The following is a 17217-nucleotide window of genomic DNA, read 5'->3' as shown; positions in this document are numbered from 1 at the left end:
AATTACCGATTCTGCACTGAAAATCAAAATATTAGATTAGTACTTGGTACTGAAACCCTTTGCATCAAGAACAGCTTGGCATCTTCGGGGCAGTGATGCAATCAACTTCGCGGGGAAACAACTTGGAATGCGTTCCCACTCTTCCTTTAATTGTTCAAATCTTGTTGACATTTCTTGCACTCACACGACGACCTAGCTCCTTCCATAGGTTTTCTATAGGATTCAAGTCCGGACTTTGGCTGGACCATTCCAAAACCCTCACTCTACGTTTATTGAACCATTGTTTAACAAGATTAGACGAATGTTTCGGGTCATTATCTTGCTGTAACATAAACGCTCCGCCGAAATTTTGGCGTGTCCAGGGAAGAAACACATCTTGTAATATTCGTTCATAAACTTCCTTCGTCATAATGCCGTTTATTCGATGTAAAGGACCAACTCCACTTGTACTGAAACAGCCCCACACCATAAGGGAGCCGCCGCCGTGTTCGACTGGAGGGAGCTGATACTTGGGGTCATAGCGAGCATTGTCGGGACGTCGTACGTAGGTAATTCCATCTGTTCCGAACAGTATAAACTTGGATTCATCGCTCCAGATTACCTTTTCCCATATTTCCGCAGTCCAAGAAAGATGTTCTTTCGCATATTTTTTCTAGCTGCTCGATTTTTCTTGGAAATCAGTGGTTTCTTTGCAGGACGACGAGCACGAAGTCCACCATCCGTCAGGCGATTTCTTACAGTACGTACGGACGCGGAAACTGAATTTCCAAACGATATTTCCTGCATAATGTCGCTCGCCGTGAGTCGTGGACTGTGTCTTGTTATTCGCAAAACGTTGCGGTCTACCAGACTTGATGTGCGGCGTGGGCGACCAGGTCTGTTGGGCCTTTTGATACCTGCGTGAGCTTTTTCCCGTTTCAAAACCTTCGATACAGTAGACTGATGAACTTGAAATTGTTTAGCTAGCGTCGATTGTGTGAAGCCATTTCTATAGCCATGTGTATATATTGCTTCTTATATAGCTACTGTTAAGTTTTTTCCACGAAGTCTACTTATGACAAAACTGATATTTCTTACAAATATGATTATGAATTAGCACGATATTTCGTTTTTTATCGACTTAAATACTACTAGGGACGGACGCAAAATTTCAGAAAAATTAATTCAAAATGAATTCATATATGTTCCGGGGCCTGTTAGCGTTTGGTTGAGAATAAATCAATATAACCTTTTTTGATTATCGACGTCATCGATTTGACATCAACGAATTCAGTTTTTGGTTTCATCTAATTTGAAATATTTTACAGATAAATCACAATATGATAGATTTTTTTCGCTACTGTACATACGAAAAGTGAACTTTACTACACACGTTGGACACTTTCTGAGAATGGCAAAGAAAGGTGTATGTTACTGCCCCGTCATGTCCCAGAGAGTGGCCAGAAATGCATAAGTGTCCGCCATTAGTGGCGAGCGAGCAGCGGCGCGGCCAGCGGGGCGTGCGGCGCGGCGGCGAGCGCGCCCCGCCGGCGGCGCCGCTGGCCGGCCGCGCGCCGGGCGCACTCACCGTGTCGGGGGGCGGCGCGGCGCTGCCGCCGGCGCGCGCGCTGCCGCCGCCCTGCAAACAAATACAATTAACTACTTGTCCGTTTTTTGTAAATAATGTTTTTTTTTTTTATTATACTACGTCGGTGGAAAACAAACATACGGCCCGCCTGATGGTAAGCAGTCTCCGTAACCTATGTCCGCCTGCAACTCCAGAGGAGTTACATGCGCGTTGCCGACCCTAAACCCACCCCTCCCTCGGTGAGCTCTGGCAACCTTACTCACCGGCAGGAATACAACACTATTAGTAGGGTCTAATATTATTTGGCTGCGGTTTTCTGTAAGGTGAAGGTACTTCCTCAGTTGGGCTCTGCTCTAGATCTGGAATCACATCCGCTGTGCTGTGCCCTACCACACAGAGCGAGATGAAATTCACAATGCCCATACCTCTCTTAAAATGTCAATGTCAAATGTCAAACGATCTTGATTTTCCTGAGAATCAAATGTGTATATAGAACTCATGGTATTTAAGCAACACAAAGATCAGAAATGAGAATTAAAGTCTGACGCTCCCAGTCGACGATTAAAACGCCTGTAACAAAACGATAATATGATGTGACGTCACATCACATAAATCTGACCTAAATGTATGGAAGATCAAGGAAATTGCCATTTTGACCCTGAAATATTGCGTTTGTGTATAGTTGTCATACAATTTGTACCCAATTTACCCTCTACTAGTTTATTATTGCAGAAGTCGGAAAACGGCAATTCACGGATAAGTTTCGATTTTGCCAGTATGTGCCGGACACACGCACACGTACCTGCATGGAGTCGGGGTGCGCGCGGCTCATCTTGTCGGTGTAGTCGGCTAGAATGTGCCGGACACACGCACACGTACCTGCATGGAGTCGGGGTGCGCGCGGCTCATCTTGTCGGTGTAGTCGGCTAGAATGTGCCGGACACACGCACACGTACCTGCATGGAGTCGGGGTGCGCGCGGCTCATCTTGTCGGTGTAGTCGGCTAGAATGTGCCGGACACACGCACACGTACCTGCATGGAGTCGGGGTGCGCGCGGCTCATCTTGTCGGTGTAGTCGGCTAGAATGTGCCGGACACACGCACACGTACCTGCATGGAGTCGGGGTGCGCGCGGCTCATCTTGTCGGTGTAGTCGGCTAGAATGTGCCGGACACACGCACACGTACCTGCATGGAGTCGGGGTGCGCGCGGCTCATCTTGTCGGTGTAGTCGGCTAGAATGTGCCGGACACACGCACACGTACCTGCATGGAGTCGGGGTGCGCGCGGCTCATCTTGTCGGTGTAGTCGGCTAGAATGTGCCGGACACACGCACACGTACCTGCATGGAGTCGGGGTGCGCGCGGCTCATCTTGTCGGTGTAGTCGGCTAGAATGTGCCGGACACACGCACACGTACCTGCATGGAGTCGGGGTGCGCGCGGCTCATCTTGTCGGTGTAGTCGGCTAGGATGTCCCGGAAGCGCGCCCAGCACTTCTCGGGAACAGTGATGGCGGTGCGGAAGTTGCTCTTCACCTGCACAAACACATTATTATTCACACTATGCTGCACCAACTTCGCAAACAACAGAGTGAGAACCACCATATTTGAAGCAATTTTATAGCATTCGTTTACAGTCGATCCGATTTCGATTGATGAGATTTGTTAATGCACTTTGTATGAAATGTTTTACAGCAACTTTGTAACCGCCGATGCAAAATGAGGGGTGTTATATATTTTTCATCACACTTGTTCGAAAAAATCTTATATCATGCAGGTGTGCTGATCGACAAAGGTCTATATTGTTCCCACGGGAGTTATGGATTGTGAAAAGAAATCTATAACTTCCTAGGCAATTATCGCTTTTTTTATGTCACTTACTCATACACACCAAGTAGCATAAAGGAGTTTTACTTATAAAATACTGACGTTTATAATTTAATATTTTTGTTTATGTTTAAAATTATAAAATTTGATTAATTTAACAGCGGTTTAAAATATTTTTACATCGTGGCTGAATGCCGAATAGGTCTGTGCCTTCGATGCCTCACCTGCCAAGAAATTACAAAATGGCGGACGAATGTTTGATATGTCATCGTATTTAAGAATTATTTCGCTTAAAATTCAGTTTTTTCTTCACAAGTGTGATGAAAAACATTGTGTGTATTTCCGGGGGTAAGAATATTGTTACTCGAGTGTTTAATTCACTCCAACCTGCGGCTGTCGTGAACATATACACTCTCGTACAATATTCCACTTACCCCCCTCGTTGCACAATGTACTTCCTATGACGCATCTGTCTGTCTGACTGTGGCATCGTAGCTCTCCGACGGATGGGCCGATTTCGATGCGGTTTTTACGTGAAAGCGAGTTTCCTTGCGGTGGTTCTACGCTATGTTTAATAAAAATCGATCCAGCTGTTTGAAGAGTATCAGCACTTTTTCAAAATAATGATGAAATGAAATGCCCAACATTTCTGGCCTACCCATAGTGTAGGGAGTTTTTGTGGCGATTAGTGAAAACTATTCTTTCAATCGACAGCAAAGAGTTACAATAACGCTATTAATTACTTTTTATGAAAAATACAAAAAAAAAATATATAAATTAACTATGCCATTTAGTTTTCTTAAATGCCATACCCCGAAATTAACGGAAATTAAAAAACTGGCAAAGTGCGAGTCGGACTCGCGCACGTAGGGTTCCGTACCATTATCTATAAAAACGGCAAAAAAATGTATAATTGTATAGGGAGCCCCCTTAAATATTTATTTTATTCTATTTTTTGGTAATTGATGTTATAGCGGCAACAGAAATACATCATCTGTGAAAATTTCAACTGTCTAACTATCACCGTTTATGAGATACAGCCTGGTGACAGATGGACAGAGTTCATAGTAATAGGGTTCCGTTTTACCCTTTGGGTACGGAACCCTCACACACCGTGTATAGTAATTGTGTGACGTTACCTCGCTGACTTTCATGTAGACCCCGCGGTTGTTCTGGCCGATGTCGAAGTAGAAGTTCTTGTTGTCGACGCGCAGGTGGCGCCCCTCGGGCAGCTCGCCCTTGAAGCTGGAACCCGACACGGATCTACGTCAACGTTATGTCGTGTTAATTTCGCACGAGGGGGCCGTACATACGTGAACAAGGAGCTTTAAAGCATATACATTATTCATTTATGTATGTATGTATACCACAAAGGACGAATGAATAAGAACCACTTTGTCAAGCACGAAGAGTCGAGCTCCCATAATCTTTGAATTTCGCGTCTTTTTCTACTAAAAAAACGGTTTATAAACTAAGGTTAGTGATTTTATAACGCCTTGATTTATATATAATCCATATTCTTCAAAATCCTAAAATTCAGTGAACAACCAGATTTCAGATTTTTTTACCGTGAACAGTTTTTTTTTTATCCATTCCATTGAGTGATAATCGGAAACATATCCAAAATTAAAAATATTGTCTTCGGTCACCGTGATAGTTACCTCCTCAGAAAATAAAACTATGTAAACTGATTATATCACGTATCACGAATTGAAATAAGTTTTTGGCAAACTTATTGCGGACTGTACTTTTCTTTCCACAGGCAACTAACACTCATCGAGACAGTTCTAAAAACCCCAAACACAATTAGGTTGCTTCGGTTTATCACCGAGTTCCTGTGGCTACCTCTTGTCTTCATCATCAGATCAGCTCGATGGTACCATAATATTGCATTGTCACCCGACTTACATATGTATGCTAATTTTCAGCTTGCAACTTGCAAGATTAGACCCGTACATACATAGGTACATTGCAAGTTTCGTACGCTTTACAGCGTTCATAGACAACAGAACAAGGAGTTCGAAACAATTGGATGTCTTTTAAATTAATTATACGCGTTTACATACTTTTATTTTATCCAAATGTAATGATTAAATATAAATTTTCGACTCGAGTGATAGTGTGTTTACATCTGAAACGTTGTGTGTCTGTGTGTGTGTGTGTGTGTGTGTGTGTGTGTACGTGTGCGGGACGCACCCGCCGTCGTCGGTGCCGAAGTCGTCGAGCAGGTCGGTGAGCGCGTCCCGGAACTCGATCATGCCCTGCGCGGGCAGCGCCACCTGCGAGCGCGGCCCGCCGCGGGTGATGGTCTGCGACACGCGCAGGAACCGCCCGCGCGAGTTCTCTTTTAGGTCGAGGTAGTAACGCCTGTTATCCTGCGGAAATACAATGGTTACATAAATAACCGGGAAAAAATACGATCACCTAACAATTACGTCTTCAACACTTGATCTTAAGATAGGTACTATTTTTCATAATAACCTCACAGGAGAGCGTACGCTCATGTGGAATTGCGTTGTTAGTCGCTTCTTTAAACTCAGGGGTCTGCTCGTATACCAGATTTCAGGAAAAAACAGATAAAAGCGGGAAGGAACTCTCTTTTCCTCTCAATGGCTTTGACGAAATTATCATTTAACCGCGAAACCTGGTTGGGCTGGCGGAGCGGCAAGTAGCAGTCGCCGGATACATTCTGAATCGCCCTCGTCCCTCGGCCCTTGAGCTCATCCGACAAATGGAGATGGTTGAACAAGCTCTTGTGTGTCTACATAAAACAGGGGGCAATTACACAAAAGATCCCCACGGGTCGAAGGCAAGGGCTCTCAAACCATGAAGACAAGACACCTTGACCAGCATTTATTTATTTATTTATTTAGACACATAATAAACTTACAGTAGTCACCAAGTCGTTTACATGTTAAATCTTAATTCTAATGTCAAGTTATTGTAATATAAAAATGTCAAAAATGTAATACAAATAAAATCAATATAATTTATAAACCAATAAAAAAATCACTTCTAACAATAAAAGACAAATTCAACAGACAGAAGCACAATAAAATAAATAAATTTAAACTTATCATAAAAAAAATAACACAAAATTCTCAAATTATAATTATAAATACAAATTTATACAAACAATCGTCAGAGATACAAAATATTTAAAAAATGGTAACATTTGTACTTGTGCGTGCCTTCGTCGGGCACGTTGTCCGGGTTGAGGGGTCCGAGTGACGAGTAATAGTCGCTGAACCCGAACAGGTGGTCGCGGAACTAACCTTGAGCATCATCTCGGACTTGAGCTTACCGTCATCGGGCACGTTATCTGGGTTGGGGAGTCCGAGAGACAAGTAGTCACTGAACCTGGACAGGTGGTCGCAGAACTAACCTTGAGCATCATCTCGGACTTGAGCTTGCCGTCGTCGGGCACGTTGTCCGGGTTGGGAGGTCCGAGCGACGAGTAATAGTCGCTGAACCCGGACAGGCGGTCGCGGAACTAACCTTGAGCATCATCTCGGACTTGAGCTTACCTTCATCGGGCACGTTATCTGGGTTGGGGAGTCCGAGAGACAAGTAGTCACTGAACCTGGACAGGTGGTCGCAGAACTAACCTTGAGCATCATCTCGGACTTGAGCTTGCCGTCGTCGGGCACGTTGTCCGGGTTGGGAGGTCCGAGCGACGAGTAATAGTCGCTGAACCCGGACAGGCGGTCGCGGAACTAACCTTGAGCATCATCTCGGACTTGAGCTTACCGTCATCGGGCACGTTATCTGGGTTGGGGAGTCCGAGAGACAAGTAGTCACTGAACCTGGACAGGTGGTCGCAGAACTAACCTTGAGCATCATCTCGGACTTGAGCTTGCCGTCGTCGGGCACGTTGTCCGGGTTGGGAGGTCCGAGCGACGAGTAATAGTCGCTGAACCCGGACAGGCGGTCGCGGAACTAACCTTGAGCATCATCTCGGACTTGAGCTTACCTTCATCGGGCACGTTATCTGGGTTGGGGAGTCCGAGAGACAAGTAGTCACTGAACCTGGACAGGTGGTCGCGGAACTAACCTTGAGCATCATCTCGGACTTGAGCTTACCTTCATCGGGCACGTTATCTGGGTTGGGGAGTCCGAGAGACAAGTAGTCACTGAACCTGGACAGGTGGTCGCAGAACTAACCTTGAGCATCATCTCGGACTTGAGCTTACCTTCATCGGGCACGTTATCTGGGTTGGGGAGTCCGAGAGACAAGTAGTCACTGAACCTGGACAGGTGGTCGCAGAACTAACCTTGAGCATCATCTCGGACTTGAGCTTGCCGTCGTCGGGCACGTTGTCCGGGTTGGGAGGTCCGAGCGACGAGTAATAGTCGCTGAACCCGGACAGGCGGTCGCGGAACTAACCTTGAGCATCATCTCGGACTTGAGCTTACCTTCATCGGGCACGTTATCTGGGTTGGGGAGTCCGAGAGACAAGTAGTCACTGAACCTGGACAGGTGGTCGCAGAACTAACCTTGAGCATCATCTCGGACTTGAGCTTGCCGTCGTCGGGCACGTTGTCCGGGTTGGGAGGTCCGAGCGACGAGTAATAGTCGCTGAACCCAGACAGATGGTCGCGGAACTCCGCCGCCGTCGACATCGCCAGGAAGATCTGGCTGCGCCGACCGTCTGCGCCGATCTGGAATATACAATTCATTAGTACCATCGCCCACACTGTGAACTGTCCATTGGTGGACCTTATTACAAAAGGCATAAGGTCCATCGATGGACAGTTAAGAGTGTTGCTGTTTGTACCATCGTTCACACATTCTTACAACTGATTTGTTAATCTATTACAAAGACATACATTCCACATTTGCCTTTTACTGACTGTCAATATAATATAACATACATTATTATATTTTTGGAGACTGATCAGCTATGTGTCCTTGATTATACATACAGACGTCACATCATTTACCTTTTTTAGGGTTCCGTACTCAAAGGGTAAAACGGGACTCTATTATTAAGACTCCGCTGTCCGTCCGTCCGTCCATCTGTCACCAGGCTATATCTCATGAACCGTGATAGCTAGACAGTTGAAATTTTCACAGATGATACATTTCTTTTGCCGCTATAACAACAAATACTAAAAGTACGGAAGCTTCGGTGGGCGAGTCCGACTCGCACTTGTCCGGTTTTTATCTAACCACACCTGCTTCTTGGAAAAATCCACGAAATTCCGAAACAAACGCTAAAACTATACAATTGTAAAACTTTTCTCGGTAAAATCTCCGTTTTACTTGGAAATCATTCGCAAATGTTAGGATTCTTGAAACAGCGTATTAATAATTATATTAAGTGTAAAACGATCCCATCGAGTATCGATGACTCGGTATCATATATCGTGGCCGTCGGAGCGGAACAGAAATGTCAATGTGCGTGTCATTGGGTGTGTTGTGTATGCAGGCCCAACTCGGTCTATTTCAGAGGAAGGGGGACGACCGATTCTCCATACAAACGTAGTCCCCATTTTCCACCACATCACATATTAAAATTAAAGAAAATCATTTTATGCAATTTGATTTATGTTAACCATAGCTAAGCCCTTCGTTTGTTTTTTTTTTTCGATTATTATAAGAGGAGCGAAAAACAAATTCCGTGCAAATTTTTAAAAGTTCCCAACTCATATAATACTTAAATATCTGGGAGACCAAGTTTTGCTCGGAAAACACATAAAAACTCAAAAATGCGGGTATTCCCAGAGATAAGACGTAGCTGTAGACGTATCGATTCTTCGCCCCCGAAAACCCCCGTATAGCAAAGTTCAACGAAGTTTTTAGAGCCGTTTCTGACATCCCCGAAATATATACATACAAGAATTGCTCGTTTAAAGGTATCTTGATAAGATAAGATTAAAAATTCTAAAAAAGTGAAAAAAGGGGCATAGCTGTGGTTGATGTAATACATCAAATTGCATCAAAGTATTTTCAATAATGTTAATATACAGAGAGAAAAACAGGGACTAAAAGGCCATTCGCAGAATTTACTCGAAATTTCCATAAATCGAATTAATCTTGCGAAGTTCCCTGAACATGCCTTAATCGTACTTCATAATACAATTTATGTAATGTAATATACGTTATTCATTATCGAGCCGATATTATCTCTGATCATTACCGCGGATATCGCCGCTATCAGCTTACATAATATCGACGAACTCAATCATATATTGCTGCACTATATCGATAGTAATATTTACTTACTTGGTTGGCGCGTTGGCCCAAAATAAGTCTTGGCCAAGAGCACGCCACTGGTCGGTCCAGAGCGGATTCACTCCAGCTTTCGCTGACGGAGACCTGCCTCCACTCTATCCGCCCAACGATATATAGGATGACCAACAGGACGGCGACCTAATAGTAATGGCTAGGCTAAATATACCTACAACAGTTCCATTACTGTAACCGGCTATAAGTAGAACTTTGAAATTGTAAACAGAATGCCTTTTGTTTAGGGAATGCAAACCGGTTTTAACCGAAACCGAAAAAACCGGTTAAAACCGGTTTTTTGACGGAAACCCAAAACCGGGTTTTTAGAATTTGAAAAAACCGGTTTCGGTTTTTTTCGGTTTTTTTATTTACCTAAGTTGCATGTTTTATTCATTATGAGGGTATAAATCGGTCCTAAACCGATTGAATCGACATCAAATCAAATAATGTGGTGTTGTGTTAGTTTGATCAACGCTAAATGAATTTTTACAGTACAAAATAAAAAAAATACGAAAGATTTAAATAATATAAAGTACTGGCAGTGGTCCGTGCTGGTCTACAAATTGTATAGTAGTACTTTTTAATAAAAATGGGTATAAAAGGTCTTACTTATAATTTTATTATGCGATGCGCTGTAGAAAAATTCCACGTAATCAATTATATCAATGGCAGCTTTAGAGTTTTTTGTTGGTTCGGTGATAACGACTTACCAACCAAAGAAAAAAGTTTAATTGAGATTAATAGTACAAATACTAATTAAAGTTGGTTATGGAGTAAAAACAAAGCTTGTTTCATTTATTTCCTACTTTACAAATCCATAATAACTTAGCAAATATTTTATAAAGGAAGGTAGTAACAGTAAACGAATTAACTACTTGAATATATACTAGAACTTAGAAGACAGCGAAAAACTTAGAGCAAGATTTCGGATTGGGCCATTTGATTTAAGACAAATAACATTAAATTATAAATGGCGTAGTACCCTTGTGTTGTTAGCTTGCAAACGTGCAACCCGTGCCCAAAAAAGGTAGTCGTTCAGACCCAGCCAATTACCGACCAATCTCGGTCACCTCCATACTCTGCAAGATTATGGAGCATGTACTGAATAAGCGGCTCCTATCACACCTAGAGGATGACGATTTACTCAGCGACTCTCAGTATGGCTTCCGCGGGGGTCGTTCGACTGGAGATCTTCTGGTGCATGCTACCCATCTTTGGAGCGAGGCAATTGAGAGGCACGGTGAATCCCTTGCGGTATCTCTCGATGTCTCTAAAGCATTCGACCGGGTCTGGCATGCAAGTTTGGTGAGCAAGCTTCCAGCATATGGGATACCAGCCGGCCTGTGCAACTGGATTGAGAATTTTCTGAGTGAACGTTCCATCCGGGTGGTGTTAGATGGCTACACATCTGACCAATGGGCTATTAATGCCGGTGTTCCTCAGGGCTCTGTTCTGTCCGCGACCTTATTTCTGCTGCATATCAACGACATACTAGTCCCAGATACTTTTGGGTATGCCGATGACAGCACTGTCGTGGACAGATATCTCAAAAAAGGGCCAAAAAAGAGGAAGTCCAATCTAATCGACAGGCCGGTAGGTAGACCGTTTGAGAATTTGACACTTAAGGTAGTATCCGTTTGGAGCGACGCAAACCTGGTCAAATTCAACGCTACCAAAACACAGGCGTGTCTGTTCTCTGCGAAACGGAGTCCTTTCGACCTGACTCCGACTTTCCGGGATGTATCCGTACCGATATCCAACCATCTCCAGCTACTTGGCACAAGTATCTCATCTAACCTGAGCTTCGGGGCGTATATTGAATCTCTGGCTAAATCTGCAGCTAGACGATTAGGCGTCCTTTCTAAGGTCAAGCAGTACTTCACACCGGAGCAGCTTCTTCAGCTTTACATAGCTCAAGTCCGGTCGTGTATGGAGTACATATTGCAGTCACCTTTGGGATGGATCCGCCAAGTATCAGCTAGCCACCCTAGATTCTATAGACAAACGCGCTAGGAAGCTTATTGGGGATGCGAGATTGGTAGAGGCTAGACTGCAGAGCCTAGAACACCGTAGAAAGGTAGCCTGTCTATCGGTATTCTACAGGATACATTTCGGGGAGTGTGCGATGGGATTACATAATCTTATCCCCCCATCTCCGTTCTGCCACCGTGGGACTAGACGCGGACTTGCGTTTCACCCTTACGTCGTTACTTTACCACTGATTCGCACTAAACGCTACGCATCCAGCTTTATCATGCGTACGGCTAAGGAGTGGAATTCACTGCAAATCTATTCCCAGTCCACTATAACTTGGACCTTTTTAAATCGAGAGTGAATAGACATCTTTTAGGTAAGCATGTTCCATCCTAGACTACATCGGCACTTTCCATCAGGTGAGAGTGTGGTCAAATGCTTACCTTTTTGGAATTAAAAAAAAAATTGATATTGTCATATATTTAAGAAAAATGACCTATCCCATCGGTGTCTAACCAACAAACCAAAAAAATAATTTAAATAAAATTGGTTTGTTCCTATTCCTAGTTACAAATAACATTAAGTCATTTGACAATTCCCATACAATACAATAAAATAGTCAGATATTCTGTCTTTAATTTCGTGATAAAATCGTGTATATACTATACTAGCATTCGTTTTTACACGTGATGCAATCATTTATTTATTACATGGCGATGAATTTAAGAATTGTTGGTTCTAAAAACCGAAACCGGTTTTAACCGGTTTCGGTTTTTTTTTGTTAAAACCGAAGAAAAAACCGGTTTTGAAAAACCTCCGGTTTTTGCATTCCCTACTTTTGTTTAACAGATTAAGCCAAAAACATCTCCTCAGAAAAGGTCAGGTTGTCGCAGTACCACAGAATAAGTAACATTACTACCGTACAGAAAAGAAACTTCCTACAAAACCGAAGTTTAACAGCGATTCAGGGACGAATCATGCTTTCCCTTTCGGCTATTTAGGGTTGTCAAAATTCAAGTCATGATCTTAACTGTGGTACACGCAAAGGGGCATCAAGTTCTGCCAACCTTAATAATTGCTCGTAGCAATGCTGAGCTGGACATGGCCGAGAATGCCCGAAAAGAATCAGTTTCGGGCTTTCGACCTACTGGCAGTAGTGGCAGTACCAGTGTTGGCCGAACGTTACTTAGAATTGACCATTATCCATTGCCAATTGAACCGTAAACTGTAACCGTCCGTAATGGTTAATGGTCAATTCTAATTAACGTTCGGCCAACACTGGGCAGTCCTTCACACTGCTAAAATGTCCTTGTCACATCATGAGTCTCAAAACTCATAAACGCACCTCCGCGACCTTGATGAAGCGGCCGCGGCGGTTCTGCTTCACGTCGAGGTAGAACCGCTTGGACTGGATCTGGAGCATCTTCGTGGCCAACTCCTGCTCCTGCGGCTGCTGGCCTGCAACAGACAGACACCACTTCAGTGATCGAACGACACGTTCTTGAAAAATTATGGCTGATTACGGCGGTTAGTGGTCGCGTGCGTCCAGTTCGCGGCTTGAAGCTAGTTGTCACCTTGCAATGCGCGCTACGTAGCATTTTCCATCTCTCTGGCACAATTCTGATTTGAAAGAGATGGGAAAACTTTCCGCAATCTAATGTTTATCCCTGGGGAACTTTTAACTTACATTGAGTTCAGCCAGCACAGTTTTTTTTTAAATCGTAGCGCTTTTTTGATCATAATACGGTTGCCAAAAAATATGAATATCAATTAAACCTTTCTCTAGTAACTTCATCGAATGATCGAAACCTGATTGTGATTAATCAACTTTCGCTTGATAGAAATAAATCACGAACATAGGTTTAAATTCACCATTAAAAGTTGTAACTGTTTTTGCACTAAAGCTATTGACATAAAAATTTATTCTAAATCGAATTGATCGATTACATTTTTTTTAAACTAACTAAAAATAACAATTATATCCGCGATCCCGGGCACGAACGGCCGTCCGCTCAGTGCTTGGTGAGCTGCGTTCGGAGGAGAACCTGAACTCACGGCACCTAAGTGTAGATGCTATATAATACCCCGCCAAGGCATTATCGATTAGACATTCAGGGCCTAGATACAAGCCCCGAAAACTGTTATCTCTGCGACCTAGCCGTTGCCGACATGATTGATTATGATGAGCCCTAGGCGCGACGATCAAGTCTGATACCAATTTATCTTCCCTGACACTTAAAATAATGTTTTATTGAAAATTATATTTAGAGATTTCACTTATAAAACGATTACTTAGTGCCCAGAACTCTACGCGTCTCGTACTCGTTACGTTTTTACGATACGTTTACGCGACGCTTACGCTCCGTGTGCTGAGGGCCTTAGGGGCCAATCGAAACTTACATTGTGACATCAAAACGATATCTAAATGATGTCAACCGCCCGTGCGTCTCGTTCGCGCCATCACCAATGCATGTAAAGACAAGTACAGTTGCCCTCAGATATGTCAGAGTGCCCAAGGTGCTCAAAAATATCTAAACACTGTAACGTCTTGATATTAGAGGCTTGGTTTAGATATCTGATGGCGACTGTACATGAACAAGCGCAATGCACGCGACTCTATATCTCACAACAGTATCTGGGAAGCACTAAGGACGCAAAATATAAGCAATAAAAACCGGTCAAGCGCGAGTTCGTTTTACTCGCGCACCGAGGGTTCCGTACAAACTTTGAATCATCTCGTGTAGCTATAACGGCGAAAGACTTTTGATTAGAAGTACCTATATTAAGTATAATTGTGTACAGCGCCATCTATCGACAAATTATCGCGATGAGATGAATAATTTGCGCGATGTAATGCACGTATGTTGGTTTTTCGACGATAATTCGCTATCATATGAACCGATTTCAAAAATTGTTCTTTTATTTGATAAAAGGTGTCTTGAGCTCTTACAAATGATACCCCACTTGACCTAGTCCCCTAGAAATTTTGCCCCCTCTTCTTATTGGGCATTTCCCATAGTTAATAAAAAAAAATACTTTCAATGTGTCTGGGTAAGCGTTTTTTATAACCATTCCAAATTTCAAATCGTTAGCTTAAGTGGTTCTCGAGATATTTAGCGATGTGACAGACAAACAGACAGATAGATGGACGGACAGAGTCGCACCATAAAGGGTTCCTTTTGTACCTTTTTGGTACGGAACCCTAAAAAGTATCGCTCGACTTCGCAAAGCTTCGCCTGACACACTGGCGAATTTTATTATTATTATTTATTATGACCTATAATCAATAATAATAATAAAAATATAGAATTAAAGTATAAAAGTAATCACGGATCTGCATCCAATGTGAAAGCCGCCCAAGTGCTTTCAGTACGGCTGTACGGGTGAAAACTTATACCGTTCTACAGGCGAAATGAAACCTTACGGCGATGACATAAGGCTGACGAGTACTCTGGCTAAAATTAGAAGAGATCAACGCCCGAAGCGAGATTATTCAATACGACAAATTTGGTCACTGAGGCCTGTTATGTTTGCGTTTATTATGTGATAAGGGGCACAATTTATATACGGGATTTTGACAATACTTCTCCAAATTTTGTAAGGTTCACAGACACAGGCATAGGGGTGGGAGGGGCTTATAAATTGGGGCACGTAGTATAGTTATGTTCCCTAAATGCCGCTGTACGGCGCCGTCCACTATGCAGTCACAGGTTGACAAATGTTGTCGTATGACAGTTCAGTTCCCAAGGGCGTAAGCAGGGGAAGCAGAGGGGGGCAGCTGCCCCCCTAAAGCTCAAATTTTACTTACATTACAATGTATGCCCCTCTACCCCTACCCAAGGCCTGCGGTGATATCAACTTGCCCCCAACCCCCCGCTCCCAGTTAATTGGCTGGCTACGCCCTTGTGACAGTTCCCACAAAACATATATATGGCACCATACAGCGCCATATTAAATCATTTAATATACATTATCTTTGCTCTGTTCTCTATTGCATCAAGTATACTGGGCGGCACGATTTATATTTAATTATTTATCTTGAGTGTCGCGTCAATGCAATTTCATTCGGATATCATACGAAGTTGCATGTTTCTGAATCCGTAGAGTTAAGAATCAGTAGAGTTGGAAATTAGTAGTATTGGGAAGCTATAGTATTGGGAAGATGTAGTATTGGGAAGTTGTAGTATTGGGAAGTTGTAGTATTGGGAAGTTGTAGTATAGGGAAGATGTAGTATTGGGAAGTCGTAGTAATTGGAAGCTGTAGTATTGGGAATCTGTAGTATTGAGAATCTGTAGTATTGGGAATCTGTAGTATTGGGAATGTGTAGTATTGGGAATCTTTAGTATTGGGAATCTGTAGACGTGGGTATAATTCGAATACTAGGCAACATTCACTGATTATCGGTGGACCTTATGCCGTTGCAATAAAGTTCAATAATTGTCAATGCTCGGAGGATGGCGGAGAGCAATAAACGTAGGCACCGCCTGGAGGTTATGGCGCAGCGACCAATGGGAGCGCTGGTCATGGGACAGGTCAGTGAACTCGGCCTCAGGTCTTGTACAGTCGGCTACTGAAATCGAGTTAGACTAAGATAACTCTGCAGCGAGTTTTATAGCACAAACGTGCAGATGTTATTTAAACGTCATAATTTCATGGAAGTTTGACTTCCGACTCTATTTTTACTGACGCACGCTAAAATATGTGGCGTTTTCAAGCTGATTGTAATTCTAATTACAGATAAACGTTAACTTTTTTAAATATTCGCTTTTACGTTATATTGAACTGAATTTATTGGCAGAATGACCGAGTCATGTCACACATGTATTACAGACAATTGTCAGTTGCAATAACATTAAATCAAAAGGGTTTGCAAATGGTCCTCGTAGCCTATGGACGCCAGAAGTATTACATGCGCATTGCCGATCCTAACACTCCGCATCCTCGGTGAGCTCTAATATTATTTACTACAACGATGGGTCACATTTATTAACACGCTTTTATTAGGTCGACCTGTATGTAACTATGTAATGGAATCTAAGGTAACTAATTTAACCATCTTCCAAGGATCGTAGCGTCATGAATATTGGCAGCTGTATGTAGTTCTGATGACAATACAATAATATGGTACTGTCGAACTGATCTGATGATGGAGCAGGAAGATATGAACTGGAACTACATGATGGAACATCGTATCATAGCTGTTTGAATTTTTTTGAAAAGTCTTGTAATGAAATTTGACCATTAGGTTTCAAGGTCTGATGATGAAGCTGGAAGATAGGCACTGGCATTCCATGATGGAATATCGTATCATAGTCGTGTTTGCACTTGTGAGAATGGTCACGTTATGTACTTTGAACACGATCAGATTTCACATTTAATAAAAGCGTGTTTTTCTAGTGTTTTTTAAACTATATATTTTATTACGAGAATGATTTAGAAATTGCTTGCTATCGATATCGATAACTCTTGAGACCATATTTAATTCATCACTAGAACAGGCTTCGTAGCCAACGTGCCAATCGTTAACGCTCCGTAGCGTATCATAGTTATCTCTCCCTATCACTCTTCCATATTATTGCGACACGATAGTCACGTTGGCTACGCGCCCTGGTACGTT

General features: G+C 42.9%; 1 protein-coding gene across 1 annotated transcript in view; it reads right to left on the bottom strand.

The window, feature by feature from the left end:
- LOC133530692 (transcriptional activator protein Pur-alpha) overlaps nucleotides 1–17217 on the bottom strand; it is a 47707-nt gene that overhangs the window by 11580 nt on the left and 18910 nt on the right. Inside the window, exons 3-8 of the mRNA XM_061868711.1 lie at nucleotides 12945–13057; nucleotides 7891–8055; nucleotides 5590–5768; nucleotides 4533–4638; nucleotides 2986–3102; nucleotides 1568–1618 (exon numbers count right to left, since the gene is read on the bottom strand). Of these exons, the coding sequence (XP_061724695.1) occupies nucleotides 1568–1618; nucleotides 2986–3102; nucleotides 4533–4638; nucleotides 5590–5768; nucleotides 7891–8055; nucleotides 12945–13057 (731 nt within the window). The remainder of the gene's footprint in view (nucleotides 1–1567; nucleotides 1619–2985; nucleotides 3103–4532; nucleotides 4639–5589; nucleotides 5769–7890; nucleotides 8056–12944; nucleotides 13058–17217) is intronic.

The sequence above is a fragment of the Cydia pomonella genome, chromosome 23 (genome assembly GCF_033807575.1).
Source record: "Cydia pomonella isolate Wapato2018A chromosome 23, ilCydPomo1, whole genome shotgun sequence".
NCBI lineage: Eukaryota > Metazoa > Arthropoda > Insecta > Lepidoptera > Tortricidae > Cydia > Cydia pomonella.
Note: the sequence above shows the minus strand (reverse complement) of the source record. Positions and strands in the feature narration are given on the sequence as shown.